This window comes from Ambystoma mexicanum, chromosome 8 (genome assembly GCF_040938575.1).
Source record: "Ambystoma mexicanum isolate Mex_15411 chromosome 8, UKY_AmexF1_1, whole genome shotgun sequence".
Taxonomy (NCBI): domain Eukaryota; kingdom Metazoa; phylum Chordata; class Amphibia; order Caudata; family Ambystomatidae; genus Ambystoma; species Ambystoma mexicanum.
Genome location: NC_090929.1, coordinates 1,076,694,867 through 1,076,713,627, shown reverse-complemented (window position 1 = coordinate 1,076,713,627; position 18,761 = coordinate 1,076,694,867). Strand labels below are relative to the sequence as shown.

General features: G+C 46.6%; 1 protein-coding gene across 1 annotated transcript in view; it reads right to left on the bottom strand.

Annotated features, from left to right (window-relative positions):
* The window catches only part of LOC138472746 (mucin-17-like), a 488,838-nt gene extending 470,396 nt beyond the window's left edge, over positions 1-18,442 (bottom strand). Inside the window, exon 1 of the mRNA XM_069611068.1 lies at positions 14,336-18,442. Within this exon, the coding sequence (XP_069467169.1) occupies positions 15,300-18,344 (3,045 nt within the window). The 5' untranslated portion in view covers positions 18,345-18,442 and the 3' untranslated portion in view covers positions 14,336-15,299. The remainder of the gene's footprint in view (positions 1-14,335) is intronic.
* Positions 18,443-18,761: the final 319 nt, after the last annotated feature.

Below are 18,761 nucleotides of genomic sequence, written 5' to 3'. Positions count from 1 at the left end.
TTGTGTGGAATGGCGGCATCTCCTTCAGGGAGGCAGGTATCCATTTACAATCCGGACTGATCACAAGAACCTGCAAGTCCTGAGGCAATTCGAGTGCTACAACACCCGACAGGCCCGATGGGCTCATTTCTTCGCCCAATTCGATTTTCACATCACTTATATCCCAGGAAAGATGAATGTGTTGGCTGACTCCCTTTCACGTCGTTGTGACTACCTACCCGATTCCGAGTCTCCTCGTGAACACATGTTTCCCCGACCCAGAAGTATCGGAATGGTTTCGACGTTCCTCAGTCAGGTAAAAGATGAATCGGGAGTGCGCTTTGAAGTAGAGAGACATCCTAAAGGCTTGGCGTACGAAATTAGAGATGGTCTTTATCTGGTCAAGGGTAGACTCTACCTACCCACGCCTGCCTTTCGCAAGATGGCCTTGAACTGGTGTCACGACACAAAACTTGCTGGTCATCGGGGCGGTACAGGCACCCTGGAATTCCTTCGTCGTCACTTCTACTGGCCTAGAATGAGGGAGGACGTGGATCGCTATGTTCAATCCTGTATCATCTGCCTCTGAAGTAAATCCCCTCGTCAACGACCTATAGGATTACTCGAACCATGTGCTGTGCCTGACGGCCCCTGGAGCTCAATCTCTACTGATTTCATTGTGGATCTCCCCATCTCACAGGGGTGCACATGTATTATGGTGGTGGTTGATTCATTTACTAAAATGGCTCACTTTTCCCCTTTGCCCGGAGTTCCCACTGCAGCCAACATGGCCGAAGTATTTCTCCAAGACATCTTTAGACTGCACGGTATGCCCTCTAAGATCATCTCTGACAGGGGAAGTCAGTACACCTCTCATTTTTGGAAGGCTCTCTGTGAGCGGCTGGGGATTGAAAGAGCTCTCACGTCGGGGTTTCACCCCCAGTCTAATGGACAAACTGAACGGCTAAATTGAACTCTAGAACAATACTTAAGGTGTTTTACTAATTCCCAACAAGACAACTGGCACTCGTTATTGGCTCTGGCCGAATTCTCCTACAACAATTCCGTACACTCAGCTCTAGGGGTTAGTCCATTTTTCTGTAATTATGGCTACCATCCCCGGTCTATTCTTCCTGTCTCCTGTCTTTCTACTAATATACCATCTGTAGATTCCTCACTCACCCGCCTTAGAGAGATACACAAGAAGGCTAGGGAAAGCCTTCAGGCAGCGCAGGAACGCTATAGGTCCCAAGCCAACAGACATCGTCAACCCGTGCCAGGTTGGGAGGTTGGTTCCAGAGTAATGCTTTCTACGAGATACTTACCTCGTTGGGCCCATCCATCCAAACTATCCCCGAAGTTTTTAGGGCCTTATAAGATTGTACAAAGGATCAACCCTGTGGCTTTCCATCTTAAACTCCCTGCCAGCCTGAACAGAGTTCATCCTGTCTTCCATGCGTCTCAGCTTAAGCCTTTTCATGTTGATACCTGGAGGCGTCAAGCTGAGAGAGTTACTGTTCCTCAGGATTCCACTCCGGAAGAATATGAGGTAGCTCAAATATGCGACTCCAGGTATCGTAGAGGCAAACTAGAATACCTTGTACGATGGAAGGGCTTCCCCTCCTCTGAGAATTCCTGGGAACCCATCTCCCATATTTCTGCCCCTACACTGTTGCGCAAGTTCCACTTTTACCATCCGGGCAAACCAGGGGGAGGGTCCCTTGGGAGGGGACATACTGTCATGTCACGCGGCACTTGGCGCCTGTGGAACCGCTGGCGGCGCGGACATTATTCTGCCGTGCACGCTGGTAGCCTGTCACGCCCACCTGCAGCTCCGCCCATGCGTATGCGCGCTTACGCGGCCCGGAGGATAAATACAGCTCCTTCCGGGTTGTGTACGCGTTGCAACGCTTCCGGTTTCCTCCGTTAGTGCTGTCTGCCTTTTTCGCCTGCTCTTCCCTCGCTCTCACTCGCTGCTGTAGTACCCGATCTCTATCGGGTCCTTGTCCTCTTCCCCTTGTCTTGCCTGCTGCCCCTTTTTTCCTTCTACTATTTTCCCTTCCTCTCTCCTCGCCACCCTCCTTCTCCCGTCCTTTCTCTGCTTCCGTCCTTCCTCCTTATTTTTCCCCTTCCTGTTTCTCTTCCTCCTGCCTGCCTCCTTGTGTACCAGACCTAGGCCTGTTTTCTTGGATTGCTGATTCTTCTGATTTGGATACCTTTCTCTGTGATCTCCCATGTACCAGATCCCGGCCTGTTTAAGGACTGCCTATTCATTTGTGCTTCACCTATGGACTTGGTTCTCCTTGTGAGATTCCTTACTACTTACTGTCTACCTTCCTCCGGAGCCTCATCCTTACTACCACGGAGTATCTGCTTCAGCTGACTGCATTCTCCCAGTACATTCCAGCTCATTCCGTAGGAGAGTCACGCAGGTCGCTTAGGGTTTTTTTGTGCCTTTTGGCTTTTTCCCCTTCCCGGCGTTCCCGGGAGGAGGCACCGGAAACCCTTTTTGGGTGACACGGTGGCTTCCTTCCGTGGGCGCCCCTACCTACATAAAAAAAAGGAGCGACCAAGAAGTAAAGGAAAGAAGGGTACTGGAAGAAGAGACGAAGGTGAGGAGTTAGGGGAGGGTGGTGAATCGGATTCTACGTTCTCTGGCGAAGATATCACCGATCCTGGTGACAGTGGCACAGGAACCGGAGTGGCGTCTCCAAGCTCCGGGTCCGCAGGCAAGGGATGTTGGGCACTCTGCAACAAATCAAGGCGTTGGTGGATTGCTGTGTTGGCAGCGACCATGTCGGCCCGTAATACCGTGATTGCTTGGATTATAGCAGCCATGGGGTCCTCCGCGGTACCCTCCATACCTGACACGACAAGGCTTCACAGACTGTTGTAACTTGAATGTCGTGCAGATATGTGAGACCTCCGTCCCCAAGTGCCGCACAGGGAGAATGATAAATTCACTCCCTATACAACCTTTGAGGCCACAGGTGGAGAAGAATCCGGGGCCGCGAAGTACTGGAAGCCCCACGGAAGCTGTAAAATAAAGCAGTGTTAAGTACCAAGCAAGCAGGGTAAAGCACGGGTAACCAATAAACAGGAAGGATCTTACCAGGAATTGGTAGCTGAAGGGATTCCGGGGCTCAAGATGGCAAATGGTCCCGGGTAGGAGGCACTTACTGGTAGTCACACCAGACCCCACCTGAAGAAGACCTGGAAGCCGGGCTGAACCAAATTGCAGGTAAGGGTGGTGATGAGGCGTAGTTCATACAGTGTTCCAGATTCTTTGGAGAGGGGTAATCCACAAGAAGTCCGTGACAACAATCCAGGGTCTAGAGCCAAGTGTAGCAGTCCAAGCTGACGAAACAATGAAGAGCGGGATCCAAAGAGAAGTCCGTGACAACGGTCCGAGGTCAAGAGCCAAGAGTATCAGTCCAAGCCAAAAGCACAGATATAACGTGATCCAAAAGAGTTCCAAAAAGAGTTAGCCGGGTCCAAGATCAAACAAAACACAAGGTGACAAAACGCAGGCCAAACAGGGTCTCCGAGAAAACAGCTGTGAAGCGCGGTACTGAAGTACTCCACTGCTTAAGTACCGTTTGATTCCTGATCACGTGATCGTGAATCCAGGTCACGTGATCGCGAGTTCCGGTCACGTGACCGCAAGTTTAGGTCACGCGATCGGATAGCGCCAGCAGCACGATGCAAAGAAGCGAACCTGATCTTTTGATGGCTTAATCTCCAGGGCAGCTGCCAATGAAGAAATGGTCGCAGTCGTGACTGTGGAGTAGTAGCGTGAAGCTGCTGCTGTAGCTGTGTGCGAGCCGGTCTGGACCGTCAAAGTGAGCCCGGGAGGGTAAGTGGGGGGTGAATCCGGGCCGAGGGGGAACTGGGATCACTGGTGGGTCGGATGGAGGGCATGACACCGACTTGGTCTGTGTTTCCCTTAAGCAGACTATTGACATCAGACCTCTTGGCATTAGGGACTACAGTAAGTACTTGTGCAGAGGAGTAAGCTGTAGACTGAGGGCTGAAAACAGAAGATATGCAAGGAACCCCTCCATTCTTTATGGAAAATCATGAAACTGTTCAATCTGAGATAAAGCACAACCAGAATCATGGGGTTCAACAACAGAGGTACTTGTGTGTAATAAATCTAGCAGTGTGTTGTTTTCCGCTGCTAAGGCTTGTGCGGACATAGAATCTGGATCAAAATTAAAGACAGAACTAGGATCAGGCAATGTACGATGGGCCATCCTGTGGGAGAAATACTTTGCACGTAAATACCCATTCGTGACAAGGAGTTCATTTAAGTCAGGATCAGTGATTTGATTGTCACAGGTAAACGTAAGGGAAGCTTTCTGTACAAACTTGTTAGTGGCCTTGCTGCCTTTCTTTCTTAAACTGGCCATATTCAAACGGGAATAACGGCTGGTCATTCTGTTAAGAAAGGAAGAAGGCAATGAATATGGCAAGGGAAATGTGCACGGAATCGCACAGTGAACAACTTTGAATCTAATAACGTGCATACAATACCCAAGACTCGTGTATACTAAAACCCAGGAGTGCAAATAGAGTGAAACAATAATACCAATATATGAAAAGGGATGTGGGGTAAGCACTTAGAACCTCCTTATGACTGAAAGGAAAGTCGGCAAACTCCTTACCCACTATGCTATTACAGATACTGACAGCGCTAAGCCCACGTAGAGGGCAAGCAAGGACAGGATCTGTGAGCTGACACTCTGCATGATACTGAATAAGGAACTTAGAAACAGTACACACGAGGACCGGAAAGACCACTTGAATGTCAGTAAACCCACAACCCCAGTTGATCAAACAGGGACCCAGAAGGCTATAACAGCAATGGGTGGAGGATAACTAAATACATAAGACCCAAGTCAAGGGGCAAGTAGGAATTGTGATTATAGAATAGTGAGGAAAACAAAAGGCATTCACACAGGGACTAGTTACAACAGCACCCCACACCTAATAATCAATGGGAAATAAATGCAGAAGTGCAATGGAAAACATGGAATGGATCCCAATAGAAAGTTAGGATCAGGATCATCGAAAATGATATCACAAAAGGAAACCTTTCCCACCCATCCAAGGAGAAAAGGCAGGAAGCTAAATCTATAAAGGGAAAGACTAATACATCAAGTTTTTCAGTAGCAAAGGACAGCATCAAAGAAACAGAGAACACAGGCAAATTGGGCAGCATCAAAGGATAAAGCACAGAGAAAGGCTGCCTGCAGACAGAGGAAGACAGAAAGGGAAATCCAGAAAGCAGAAATCAATTAAGCACATAAATCCGAAATCCAGGGCAGAGGAACAAGAAACAGGAACTAGGAATTAGGCACAAAAGCTAGGAACAAGGGACCAGTCACAACAGGAACACTGCAACAATGACCAGCGCTGGACTGAAGCAAACTGAGGCTTTTAAGGCTGCTTAACGAGCACACCCCTCAGGTGTGCCGCCTGCTGCACCTGCAGCCACAGGTGTTGCCTATCCTCCACCCAACCTTGTCCTGCAAGGGAGGAGGTGAAGCAGTGAGCCAGGCATTCTGGAAAGCATAGTCATTAGATTAAAGTAGCATGCTGGCAGGCAAAAACCTGGAATGGATCCGGAAGGGAAGGAACTTGGAAAATAAGGTTTTAGCGCTCCCAATTCATCACAGCACTGTAGCATAAGGTTTGGAGGAAATGTCCAGTAGGGAATAAATCCCAAAACATGCCCCCAAGTGACGGGAACGGGAGCGAAGGGAGCGAGCCGTGACAATCATTTACACTACACCCCTGCTTGTCTCTCCAAGTTTGCAACAGCTGCGAATGGTGAACGCATGAAGTGTGGGGGACCTATTCTGAATTACTTCCATATGTACTGGGATTGCCCCATGATTGGTCAATTCTGGCAGGATGTCCCGAATATACTGTATGAAATAACTCAGATATCCTCAGTGCTAACTCCACCTAAATGCCTTCTGAGCGATATTGGGAAGGTGAATTTGAAAGTACGTATGTTTTTTTATCTGAGTTGCTTGATAGCAAAAAGATGTATCTTGAAATACTGGAAATCATGTGCAGCCAATGAGAGACGGATGGGTCACAGCTAGCGGCCGATCGAAAGATATTTGGGGGCCCTTCCAAGCTTATCTCCTACAAGCACAAGGAGAATGTGAGGGTAATGAATAGACCTTTAAGTGTAAACAATGTTTGAAATCTGTTGCTACGCCTCAGTGTTTTTCAATCACCCAATATTCTGTACCACGTTATCACTTGCAGGACTGGTTAAGTATGTGACATGCCTGCTGTTGTTTTAAAATAAAGAAAGCTCATATTGCAGAAATATTGTTTAGGATATTAACATATGTCTCAAGCCATGCGTTTGTCTTGACACACTGAAGTACATCCCTTTGCTGCATTAAATTATACGGGTCCAATCCATCCACTATCTTGAGTGCTTGGGCATTGTATGGAAAAGATGTTGCACCCCCAAGAGAGGTGATAGATATCTGGTAGTTATTAGACAGCTTCAAACCTGGACATTTGAATAATCCATTTTTTTTAGCTGTTTCCGAAAAGACAGATGGTCTTCAGTTGTCCTGATTACTTTAGGAATCGAGTTCTATATTTTGGCTATGAGAATAGAGAAAGCTGTTCCTCTGAACGCATTTTCTCATAGTGCATTGTTTTTATGAGGAAGTCAGTGCTTGATCTCAGAGCCGTTTTGAATGGCCTTCAGACCTGCATCTGTGGCAGAACCACCATGGTGGAAGTGGTGTAGGGAAGAGTGTTGGAAATTCTCTGGGTTCCTGCACTTGGCAATAAGCTTGGTATTCCTGCGCTCAGGAAGGTGGGACTTGCGTATGGTCAGAAATTAGAAGGGGACACAAAGATGCAATATTTTCAACAACAGACATCTTTATTAAAGATAAGGGGTTGGATAAATACCTTTCTGTCCCTATCCTAAAGAATATTTCCCTTCCTAGAAAAATAAAACTGAAGATCAGTCTATGTCTTGTCATCAGAATTATGCAAACTGTCCAAAACATACCTGACCCTCACACTAAAACAAACAATCAAAGGTGTATGGTGTTTTGATTTAGCAAAACAAATGTGTAAAAACCAAAAATGTGAAAATTCAACAAACAATCCTTGAATCCAGGAGATGGTTCCCTTCCCCTGGATTGTTCCAGGTAGATTTCAACCATGGATTCCTTAAGAGTGACGGAAATGTCTCTTTCACCAACACTTTTTTCAGGATGGCAACAATGTCTTTGGAAGAGCACAACACGTTCTTCAGGATGAATATCAAACGTGTCTCTTTTACGCAATAGCTTTTAAAGGATGACCAAAGTGTCTCTTTTTCACAATAGCCTCTTATGATACAGATCTCCTGGTCTACTCCTCTGCAAGCTATCTTTCACAAATGTCTTTTCCTTTTGGTATGGACTACCTGGTATACTCACCTGCCAGGAATCCTCTTCTGGGTTTTGCAGATCTCCTGGTATACTCTGCTGCGGGTATCTTTCTTCCAATGGTCCACTGCCTGATATACTTCTTTCACCAGGACTTCTTACGAAGTTCTCTTCAACGTATTCAAAAATTGAATACCTGGTATACTCCTCTGCCAGGAATCCCCCTCTAGATTTTGCAGATCCCCTGGTATTCTCTCCTGTTCACACAGTTGTGCTCATCCACTGTTTATACTGCCTTGACTTGTTCCAACTTTCCCCATAGTGACATCTCATATATGGAGACTTGTACAAGTTCTGTCTGTTAATTTCTTTCCTGTTAGTTATTTGCTTGTGACAATGCTTGTTCCAATTTTCCCCAAATTGACATTTCATAAATGGGGACTTGTATATATATTGTCTGTCAACTTCTTCATTACTGTTCATTTGCTGGTGATAATATGTACTCCAACTTTGCCCATATGGACTTCTCTTATATGAAGACTTGTGTAAGTCTTGCCTTTTAAATGTAGTTGCCCTGTATTCAAAATAGGGTTTTGACACATATCTGTCCGTACGCCACTGGGTCCCCAACACCTATGGGCAAACTCACCGGTGTTTGCTAATGCTCCTGAGCCGTGTTACACTGTTGCCGAGATGCTTTCGCTTCGGGAAGGCTTCCCCTGCTTGGTAGACCGTCGCCTGGTTCCCTTTCCGGTTTTGCGTTCTGCCACCGGCTGAAATGCTGCTTTCCCAGCAGGCCGCATCCACATCAGTCTTGCTGTTGTTGCCGGTGGTCCAGCAGTCCTTTCACAGCATCCTCTGTGCTTCTTTCAGACTCGAGCTTCTCTGGTAAATCAGGCTCACAAGCGGTTACTTGGAAGAGCCTGTCTCTCGTAGAATGGTCCATTACTGTCCGCTGGCGTCTGCTTCCAGTTCTGCCTCACGCTCCGCCTGCTCTGCACCTCTCAACTCCACCTGTCAATGGAAGCAATTCCCTAGGTTTAAATGTCCAGTGCATCTGATATTCATTATAACAACTAGTCTGCATGTTTGGTTTGGGATTTCCTCCAATCCACATTAACTCCTTTCACCTCTTCCTCGTCTCAGCACTTGAGGCTTTGTGAGAGTTGGAGTCCACATACACTTTAGAGCTTTTAAAGCTGATTTGTGTTGGATATCGCTTTGAAAAAAAAACATTATACACAGGAGATGTTAAATGAGGATTATGTGTACATGAAGTATGGATGGTGTTCTGCGTGGGTTGTTTTTCAAGAATGAGAGGGGTTTTTGAATTGACAGCAAGCCATCAGGAATTTGGGAATTACAGTGTTTTCTTCCTTTGGAACGGAAGAATACCACATCTTTCCTGATGGGGTCACCACATCTCCCCAACAGCCATCTCCTCCCATGTGTTCCTCCCTCACAATACCACCCCCAAAAAATGAAGAGCTTGAAATTTGCGATGAAAAATTCACGTGGCGAAATTCACGCACAAGCGCTAAAATCCAAGTCGCGAAAAAACACGCACACGCGCTACTAATTCAAGACGCGAAAACACGCACACGCGATTTAGTTTCACGTAGCAATATTCTCGCACACGCGCAGTAGAATCCACGTAGCAATATACAAGTGCACCCGCGGTTAGTTCACGTACCAATGTTCTCGCATACGCGCAGTAGAATCCACGTAGCAATATACTTGCGCACGCGCGGATAATTCAAGCTCGCGCTAACACACACACACGCGCTGAAGCTTATTAACGACTCAAACACGTGCTAGCTTTGAAAAGACACGTAGCTTATGAAAACATGCGCTCGCGCTTCAGTTTATGCGTTCGGAAGAAGATCGTGTTTGCGCTCTTGAACCTTAAAACACAATTTAACCTTTTTACAAAAAATTGGTGGAAAGCAGTTCAGAACTAAAGTAATCTTCCACTTAGAAATAATTAAAAAGCACTTATCTCTTGAAAGAGTCTTGAATAAGTTCTTCTCTCAGGAAAATTGAATTTTCGCACTCCTGTCCTGTGTCCCAAACAACTCCAAACTTAATTCCTGTTATTTTCTCAAAGAAGCCGCTCGACCGCTTGAAACTTGAAGCCCCTGATCAAGTTAAGCAGGAGCAGCTTAGCACACGTCCTCTCAGCTGGGCTACGACGATGGAAGGCAGTTTAGAATGTTCACTGTCCTCTCTATAAACAATCACCAGCCAATCAGAACTTAGGCTGAGAACTTCCATCTTGGCTTGGGCCATTTTCCATAATCTACAATTAAGGTTAAGGCCAAATTGTCTGTTTCAAAATAAAAACCCATCATATCTCACCCAAACCCTTCCATACTATATATGTGTCACACCTGACCCAATGTATGTGAAAATATGTCAATGTAAGTAATGTCAATGTATGCAACACCTGACCCAGAGTATATAAGGATATGTCAACCTGACAGATCAGCTAGCAACTGCCTTCCCATGGCCACCTGGGAGGGGTTTTTGGGCTGGGATAAGTGATGACTCCACAGGATTCATGACAGACTGCTCCTCACCCTTGTTGCATGCCAGAAGAGCTGCTCTTCTGGAATGCCAACTGTGCTTGCAACTTCTTTGCCAGCTGCTGAAGTTCTTTTACCTATCTCTGATGTGTGGTCTCTGGTTCCGGGGTTGATGTCCTTCACTACCAGCTGTACCTCCTCAGAGGTATTCTTCCTTTCCTCTCCTTCCCCCAGAAGCTCACTGTCTCCAGAGCCCTGGTTCTCTCTAAGCTGGACTACTGTAACAGCCTCTATCTAAATCTTCCTGCCTCTACTCTCCGCCCTCTACAACTCATCCAGAACAGGACTGCGAAACTTGTCCTTGGCCTCAAGCCCAGGGACCGTATCTCTCCAGGTCTGAAATCTCTACGCTGGCTCCCAGTGGCTGCGAGGATTAAGTTCAAAACCCTCTGCATTGTACACAAGGCCTTCTGGGGCCTGCGGCCAAAATACCTTCAACTCTCTCTTCCTATATATCTTCCTTCTCGAGCTCTTCGCTCATCCGCCTCCAACTCCCTCAGGGTCAGCCGCTTCTCCAAGCAACGAGTTGGGTGTAGATCGCTCTCCGCGGCAGGGGCCTCCCTCTGGAACAGCCTTCCCGCCTCCCTGAAACTTGAGGAGAACCATCTCCGGTTCTGGAAGCACCTCAAAACCTTCCTCTTTGCTTCTGCTTTCTCTCCCCCTCTCCCCTGCTAACTTCCTGACTGAAATTGCACTGAATCTGCAACTGGGCACTCTCACCGATCTCGGTCCCTGGCCCTGCCACTCTCCCCTTGCACCGCAACCCCTGCACTGCAGGAGTGTCTCTGTATCCCTACAGCCCCCCTTCCCAGCACTTGTCTGCACTTACCTTGCACTTGCCACCAGCTGGCCCTTATTTATCTTGGTATTCTACTACTCCTGTACTGCACTTTCCCTCTCCCTTTCCCCTTGCACTTTTCCCTTCCCCTCTACCCTTGCACTTGCGCGATCTTAATGACACCAGGCCTAGTAGGATCGTTGTCTGCCTTCCCTTTGTTCCCCCCTCCCTGCCTCGTCGCGCCTTGAAACACTTGTGTATAGGCGCGTTACAAATACCATATCATATCATATATCATATCTCTGAAAGGATGAATCTGCACATTCACTTTCCCAATGTAATCTTCCAGGGCCCTGATGGTCAGCTCCTCATAATATGGAGATTTACAAGCTTTTCCTGAAGTTGTAGTTTTAGCAGTAAAATGGCTGCTTCTATAGCTCCAGAGAGGATCTCCTTGAGTCGGCAATTGTTCAGAGTGACGCTTTCCAATCCTTTCTGTTGGTTGGATAATTGGTGAATTGGCACAGTTTGCACCACATATTCCGATAGCGTTTCCCCAGACTCAGTGTAGTTGCATGAAACTAAATCATGAGGTCATCCCCATGTTCAGTGGCTCCAAAATCTCCTTAACGCACGTCTCTCACCTGTTGCGGGTATCAGGTATTAATATCGCCATATATGGTTGCCGTAAATAATATCGCCGGGAAAATGTTGTGGCGATATTATGTGGGTGACCATATATGTGGCGATAGGGGCAACAACATTTTTTCTTTTTATTATTTTTTTTTTATTGGGGGTTGCGGGGATGTCCCTCGCATGTTGCATGCAATAATGTCGCCACAAAAAACAACCATTTTTCGGCGATATTTTTGTGGTGACATTATTACATGGAACCCTGTTGCGATATGGAGTAAGAGCACAGGGCCCAGACAGCTGAACCACCTGAAGAGCTATGTCCTTTCAATGCCTCCACAACACTGTATTTTAGTTGCCCAATACCATCCAGTCTTGTAGCATCAGTTTGGTGGGTTCAGCCCATAATTTGTAAGCATCTTCACCCTTTGGGAATTCCACTTCCCTGAAAAGGGTTTTATGTGAGTATAGTACCCATGGCCTGGCAGGAATGATGGACAGGGTGTTTTTCCAAAGTACATTACCACTGTTTCCACCACAGCAGCTGCAATAACCAAATAATTCTTAATAGGGGTGGCAGTGTGTAGGCCTGGTGGTAAGTCAGGTTAGGTGGCAAGTGGTCAGACAAGACAGACGTGATCCCCACCCCGAAATCAACAGCCAGGGCCTTCCTCTCAAAGGTGTTTGCCTATAACATACAGACAGCATTTGTCTCTCTGAACTGGGATGCACCCTGTGCTTTTTGCTTTCTCTGTAATTAGTTCTGGGGGACCTATCATGGAAAGGATTTTGTTGGTAAAGGCACCGAAGGGGACCTTCGTCACCAAGAAAAGAAACTCAGGGTTGAGGCTCTCTGAGCATGCCCAGTGAAGCGCATGGTCTTGTGCAATGCTGCATGGCGCACAGGCGGAAAGGTAATTATCAAATTGTACAGTAAAAAGGAGGAATGTATGTAATACAGACAAAAATAGCTAAGAAAACTCAAGACAGCTTGGTATCACATCTCCCTCCTGTGGAAAGTCAAGCCCTTCCTCACTTCGGACAGCTTTAGATCCACTGTTCAAGCACTGGTCCTATACCACCCGGATCGAGGCAGCACCCTCTTCGAGGGCCTCACGTCCCCATCCCTTGTGCCCCTGAGAAGTGTCCCACACGCAACCGCACGCCTCATCAAGGGTCTATGCAGATATAAACACATCACCCCAGCCCTCATCGACCTTCACTGGCTCCCACTGAACGCACAAATCACATTCAAGTCTTGCTGCATCATCTATAAGGCAATTGCCCTCAACTCACCCAGTGACCTCGCTGAGAAACTCATCATCTCCAGCGGACAGTGTACCACCAGAACCCAGGACACGTGCATACTTGAAATCCACTGCTGCAAAAAGGAAAGGACCAGAAAACAAGCCTTCTCTGCCTATACCCCAAGACTATGGAATCGCCTCCCCGTCAGCATCCGACTTGCCCCCACGCTCCTACAATAAAAAAAAGAACTCAAGATCCACCTCTTCAAGGAGTCTCTCCTCCTCAACACCTAAGTCCTCACGTTACCCCTCGTGCCATCTGATTTGCTAGACGCCACCCACCTCTCTTGTTGCCGCCACTCGGCACAGCTGTACCCGTCTGCATCCTACACCCCGCTGTAGATCTGTTCTGTTGTTACCTTTGAAAAGCGCTCTGCTATACATGTGTACTGTTGTATACCTCTGTAACGCGCTCCATTATGTATCTGTATTGTTGTATACCTCTGTAAAGTGCCGTTGCTTCTCTAAGCTAGGTCTGCGCTCAATAAATACCACAATAATAATATTAATAAAAATAACTAGGTGAAAAAAGGCGCTGCGGATCCGACTGAACTGCTTTTAAAGCCTCCAAAATGTAAAACTTTTTTCTTCACTAACATTGAGTTTGAGGCTGCATGGGCTCCCTTGTTCACGTGGATACCCGTGGACAGCAAGCAACCAAGATTAAAAATACAGGAGCATACCCGAGTTTGCTATTGTATTGGTGGACCTAGAAATTGTGGCACCAGATGCTAAACCTGTGCAGATTTAGTTTCGCCATCAGGACTGAGAGTAAAGGGTAAAGGGCAGGGCCTGGATCTCCCAGTTGGAATGGTAAAAGCATCACACGTATTCAACGCAACTGAAAAGCATGCACTGGAAAAATACATGTGGCAGTCAACAAATTAACAATAAACAGTTCCACACAGAAATGTTTTCAAAACGGTCACTTCGGTAACCTTTATAGTAATAACAAATAACTCCCCACCAACAATGGGGTAGGACCAGTAAAAACCTCACTAAACTACTCACATGAAAATGATGCCGTTCTTATGAATATATATAGCGAATATTTTAAAACGAAACATTTCATAGAGAATGCACTATTTCTTTCTTGGGGGTCCCCCGCCAAACCCCCGTTTCCCACCCCTAAAAACCCACCCCAACAGTTTCCCAACAATATTCAACCCTTTACCCCACTACTAAATGCATTCAATATGAACATTTTCTGCATAAAATATTGCATATATATTAATTTCACTATAAAATATTCGATATAAAGATTGTAGGCCTAAACAAATATGCACCCAACTTAGCTTTTTAATCAAACCAACAGTGAGTGGTGTAACACATTGTAAACAATTGTAAAATATTTAAACTCAGGTCCCAGTGAACGTCTCTTACGATATCCCAATTCCCCTTTCCTGTTTTATTAATTCCTGGACTTTGATAGTTATTTAGAGTTCTTTGGTTAATGATTTATGAAGCCAGTTCTTGAGTCAAACCTTTCATTTCAATGGTATTTAACAATCTTTTTCTAAAACTCCATGAATGGCATGCTAGTTGCAGACTAACAAAAAAACAATAAACACACAAAAGAAACCACAAGACTCCTCAAAAAATGAAGTAACAAAAACAGGCAAGAAGGCTTACGTGTCTAAAGGTAATATCCGCATCCCAGGTGCCTGCATGCTGATCTTTGCTGTGCTGCTGGATGCTGAAGCCTGGAGGTGGTGCAGGCCAGCGGGGCTAGAGCAGTGAGGTAATTTGCAAGGTACGGATAATATTTGATGAGTAAGTACAGAGGTCCTCTGTCGTCATTGGGGCAGAACCAAAGTGGGTAATATTCCAGGTGCTGTTAGTATTTGATGGCTACGCATAAGGGTCAGTACCCCCTAAGGTAGAAGCAAAGGGGCCAATGTTGCTGATGCTGGTCGTCTTTGATGAGTTAGAACAGGGGTAAGAACTCCTTAACGTAGAGGAAAAGGCGGGAATTGTCCCAGTTCAGATGGTCTTTGACGAGTAAGCACGTGGGTAAGTACTCAATAAGGTAGAGGACAAGGAGTCAATTTTTCCTGTGCTGGTAGTCTTCGAGTAAGCACATGGTTCAATACTCCTTAATGCATAGTTAAGGGGGGGCTCTTAGGAGGTGTCAGTAATTGATGAAATATAAGCTGGGGAGAAAGTAGAACAGTCAAAATGTCTGAGACAGGCAGGTTGTTTTTCTTCTTTAGAAAAAGGTTGATATCCTTAACTTGGTGAGACAAAGGTTTAGTAATTCCTGACAATTCCTGACGATGCAAAAGAGATGTCGATATTCCAATGTTGGTGGTGCCGACTGGTAAGTATTACAAGGGGGTGCCAAAGATATTAGAATTTCATATGGCGCAAGGAAATATTTGGATATTCCACCGAAGGGGTAATGCAAGGATGGCTATTTATGGATAGGAAAAGAAGGGGATCATTATTTACTAGGTAGGTAGTTAAGAAGCCAGTAGCGAGTTTCCTGGGGAGGAGACAGAGAGGTCCGTTTTCTCTGTGGAAGAGACAGGGAGCTTAGGTTCCTTGGTGGTTTAGTCTGGGGATTCTGCTTTCACTGGCTTGGGGAGAGCAATTTTCACTTGTGCTGTTGCACAGAGATTGAAGTATGTTTTCGCTCTGGAGGTAACAGAGAGGTTGGTTTTCTCTGTGGTGGAGAAAGAGAGGTGCGCCTCCCATGTGGTGGACTCCGGGAGGTCTTGTCTCTCAGTGGAGGGCGCAGCAAAGTCTTTTTCCTATGTGGCCGAGAAAAGGAAGTTGGTTTTTTCGGAGGAAACAGAGAGTTGGGATTCGAATTGGCAGGGGGCAGGTTGGTCGCTTTACTCCACGGAGGTGAGAGAGGGGTTGGTTTTCTCTTTAGATGAGACAGAGAGCTCAGATTATCTTGTGGTTGAGAGCTTGCAGCCTGCCTTCTCTGCAGAAGAGACAACGAAGTCAACTTTTTCACCTTCCTTGGTTTTCGGTGGCGAGGAGGTTGAGAGTTGGGTTTCGAATTGGTAGGGGCGACAAAGTTTGGTTTTCTCCAGCGGGAAGACAGAGAGGTCTGTTTTCTCTGTGGGAGAGAGAGGGATGTTTCTTCTTTGGTGGATTTGGGAAGGTGTGCTTTCTCTGAAGAGGAGGTAGGAAAGTCAGATGTCCCTACAGCTGAAGCAAGGAAGGAGCTTTTCTCTGGGCAGAAGAGGGGGTGTTGGGATTCAAATTGGCAGGGAGCAGGAAGATCAGGTTCCCATGAGGAAGAGACAGTCAAGTCTGTTTTGTCTTTGAAGGAGAGAGAAAGGCAGGGTTCCTCTGTGGTGGAGTCAGGTAGGTCTGTTTTCTCATGGAAAGTAATGGCAAAGTCAGTTTTATCTGAGGCATAGAGAAGGAGGTCGGTTTTCTCTGGGGGTGAGACAGAGAGTTGGTGTTGCAATGGGCAGGGGATAGAAATATTGGTTTCCCCGCTATTGGAGACAGCAAGGTTAGAGTCAGGCATGTCCGTTTTCTCAGCAGAGGGGATGGGAAAGTCAATTATCTCTGTGGCAGAGGGAAAGGCATTGTTATTCTCCAGGGTGGAGAGAGATAATTGGGACCCCAATGGGCAGCTGATAGGGTGATTGGCTTCCTGTGTGGATGACAAAGAGAAGTCTGTTTTCTCTGTGCAAGAGACATGCATTGTGGTGTCAACAGGGGAAGAGACAGAGAGTTGGGATTCAAAAGGATTAGCGGCAGGAAGAACATTTTCCTCTGGGGTGGAGACAGAAAGCTGGGATTTCAATGGACACTGGACAGGGAGAGAAGGGGCAGACAAAGTGTACTCTATGGGGAGGTGTGCTTTTTCTTGAGTGAAGTCAAACAGGACAGTTTTCTCTGCCAATGAAACATGGAGTTTTGATCTCCGTGGGCATGGGGCAGCTTGATCCAGTTCCTCTGTGGAGGAGTACAAAAAGTCTGTCTCCTCTGGGGAAGAGACAAGCATGTTGTTTTTTTTCTTTGGAGGAGGGTTAATATCCTTAACTTCGAGAGCAGAGAGTTTGGTATTTCCTGACAGGGGAGGATCAGGGTAATTTCCCACTGAGGACGGATCAGAGATGCCGATATTCCAATGTTGGTAAAGCAGATTGGCTGGTATTCCAAAACGGGGGTGACAAAGATGTTGGTATTTCATATGGGGGAAGGACATATTTCGATATTGCACTGAAGCAGCAGAACATGGATGGCTATTTCTTGATAACGAAAGATAGGGATCATTATTTACTGAGTGGGTAGCTAATGTGCCAGTAGTCAACCGGGTAAGGTAACTGACAGTATTCACTGCGCCTTGTGCAGAATATGAATTTTCTACTGATGGGTGATGAGAGATAGTTGTATCTAATGAAGTTGGAGCAGGAGTAATAATAAACAAGGGATCGGAGAGGTTAAGATTCTTTAAATGGTGCACACATGGGAACAGAGTAGAGGTGTTATCCACTGAGGGTGAAGACAAGATGTCAATATCCGTTGCGGAGGGAGCACTAGAGTCATTTTCTACTGGGAGATTTGGGAAGAGGTTGCTATGCCCTGATAATGGAGGAGTGGGGTACATATTCCTTGAGGGCAGAGGTGAGTGGTCAGTATCCTTCAAGGGAGGAGCAGAAGAGGCAGTGTTCAGTGGTGGGGTAGATATTGAGAGGTTTGCTTTTATTGAAGAGGAGACCAAGTTCCCCGATGGGTAAGTGGAGAGGTTAGTCTCTATTAAGGAGGCATTAGTGCCTGAGGGAGGAGACACAGACAAGATGGCATTTACCAAGGGGGCAGAACGGGAACCAGTATTCCCTGTAAGGGATTCATTGAGGGTGGCAGCTGTGGAGCGAACATAAACAGTGTCAGTGTTACCTAACAAGGGCTTATATGTGTCACTATCTACTGGCTGGTCAGTAACATTTGGGAGTTTGCTATCTACGGAGGAAGCTGTGCTTACTGAGGGGGCACTATTTCCCAAGCCAGAAGCCGAGATGTTGGTATTTCTTAATGATGGCTTAGATGGTCCAGTACTTCCTAAAGGTGTAAACGGGCGGGGGGGAAGCAGAGGGACTGGCAATCCGATGAGGGGTGCCCACTGTCTAACGGTATTCAAGTTTTGTAAACATAGCGTTTTGAAAGGTAGGAATGTAAACGGGCAGGGGGGAAGCAGAGGGACTGGCAGTCCGATGATGGGCGCCCACTGTCTAACGGTTTCCATGTTTTGTAAGCATAGCGTTTTGAAAGGTAGGAATGGAAACGGGCAGGGGGGGAGCAGAGGGACTGGCAGTCCAATCAGGGGTGCCCACTGTCTAACGGTTTCCAAGTTTTGTAAGCATAGCGTTTTAAAAGGTAGGAATGAAGGAGGACAGCCGTCAGCATTGCTTGGGGCAGAACATGAGCTTTTGCTATCACCTGACAAAGTAGCGCAGTTATCGGGGTCCAATAGGCGGGGATTAGATCTGTTGGCGGTCCCAACATGTGAAAGTCTGGCATTCCCTGGGCAAGGTGTTGAAAAACGACCAGTAACTCCAAGTGGCGACGTAGCGGGACGTTGCGTCTCGACCAATGGCGGCAGCGAACGCCAATAGGAGTCGAGTTTCCTTGGAAGCAATGAAGGTATCTTGGCGCAGATATGAAAACTCATGTTTCCATGGGTTAGAAAGGCGGGGAAGTTAAAAACCCCAGAAATAATAGGTAATAAACATGGGACGGTGAAGAGGAAGGAAGGAAATACAAGGAGGCGGGCCGCGACTGAGGGAGTGTCTGGGAGGACAAGACTTTCACGTATGTTTCGCCTACCTTAACGTCACAAACCCAAATGAATAACGTATTTCAAGTGTTTGTAACGTGCTGGAGAAAACCGAAGCAGCGACTAGACCACGTAGCAGTGATGCTAGGTCTGCTTATTATACTTTGGGTTTGTTGTCCCCGAAGTGGCATATCTTTCGGGAAGGGAAATGTGAACAAGAAGCCCGACGTAACACGTGTCACAGCATGCCACAGCGCTTGACATGGATGATTGCAGATGGTGCGCTATTAAAGTGTTTGAACAAATATTTTA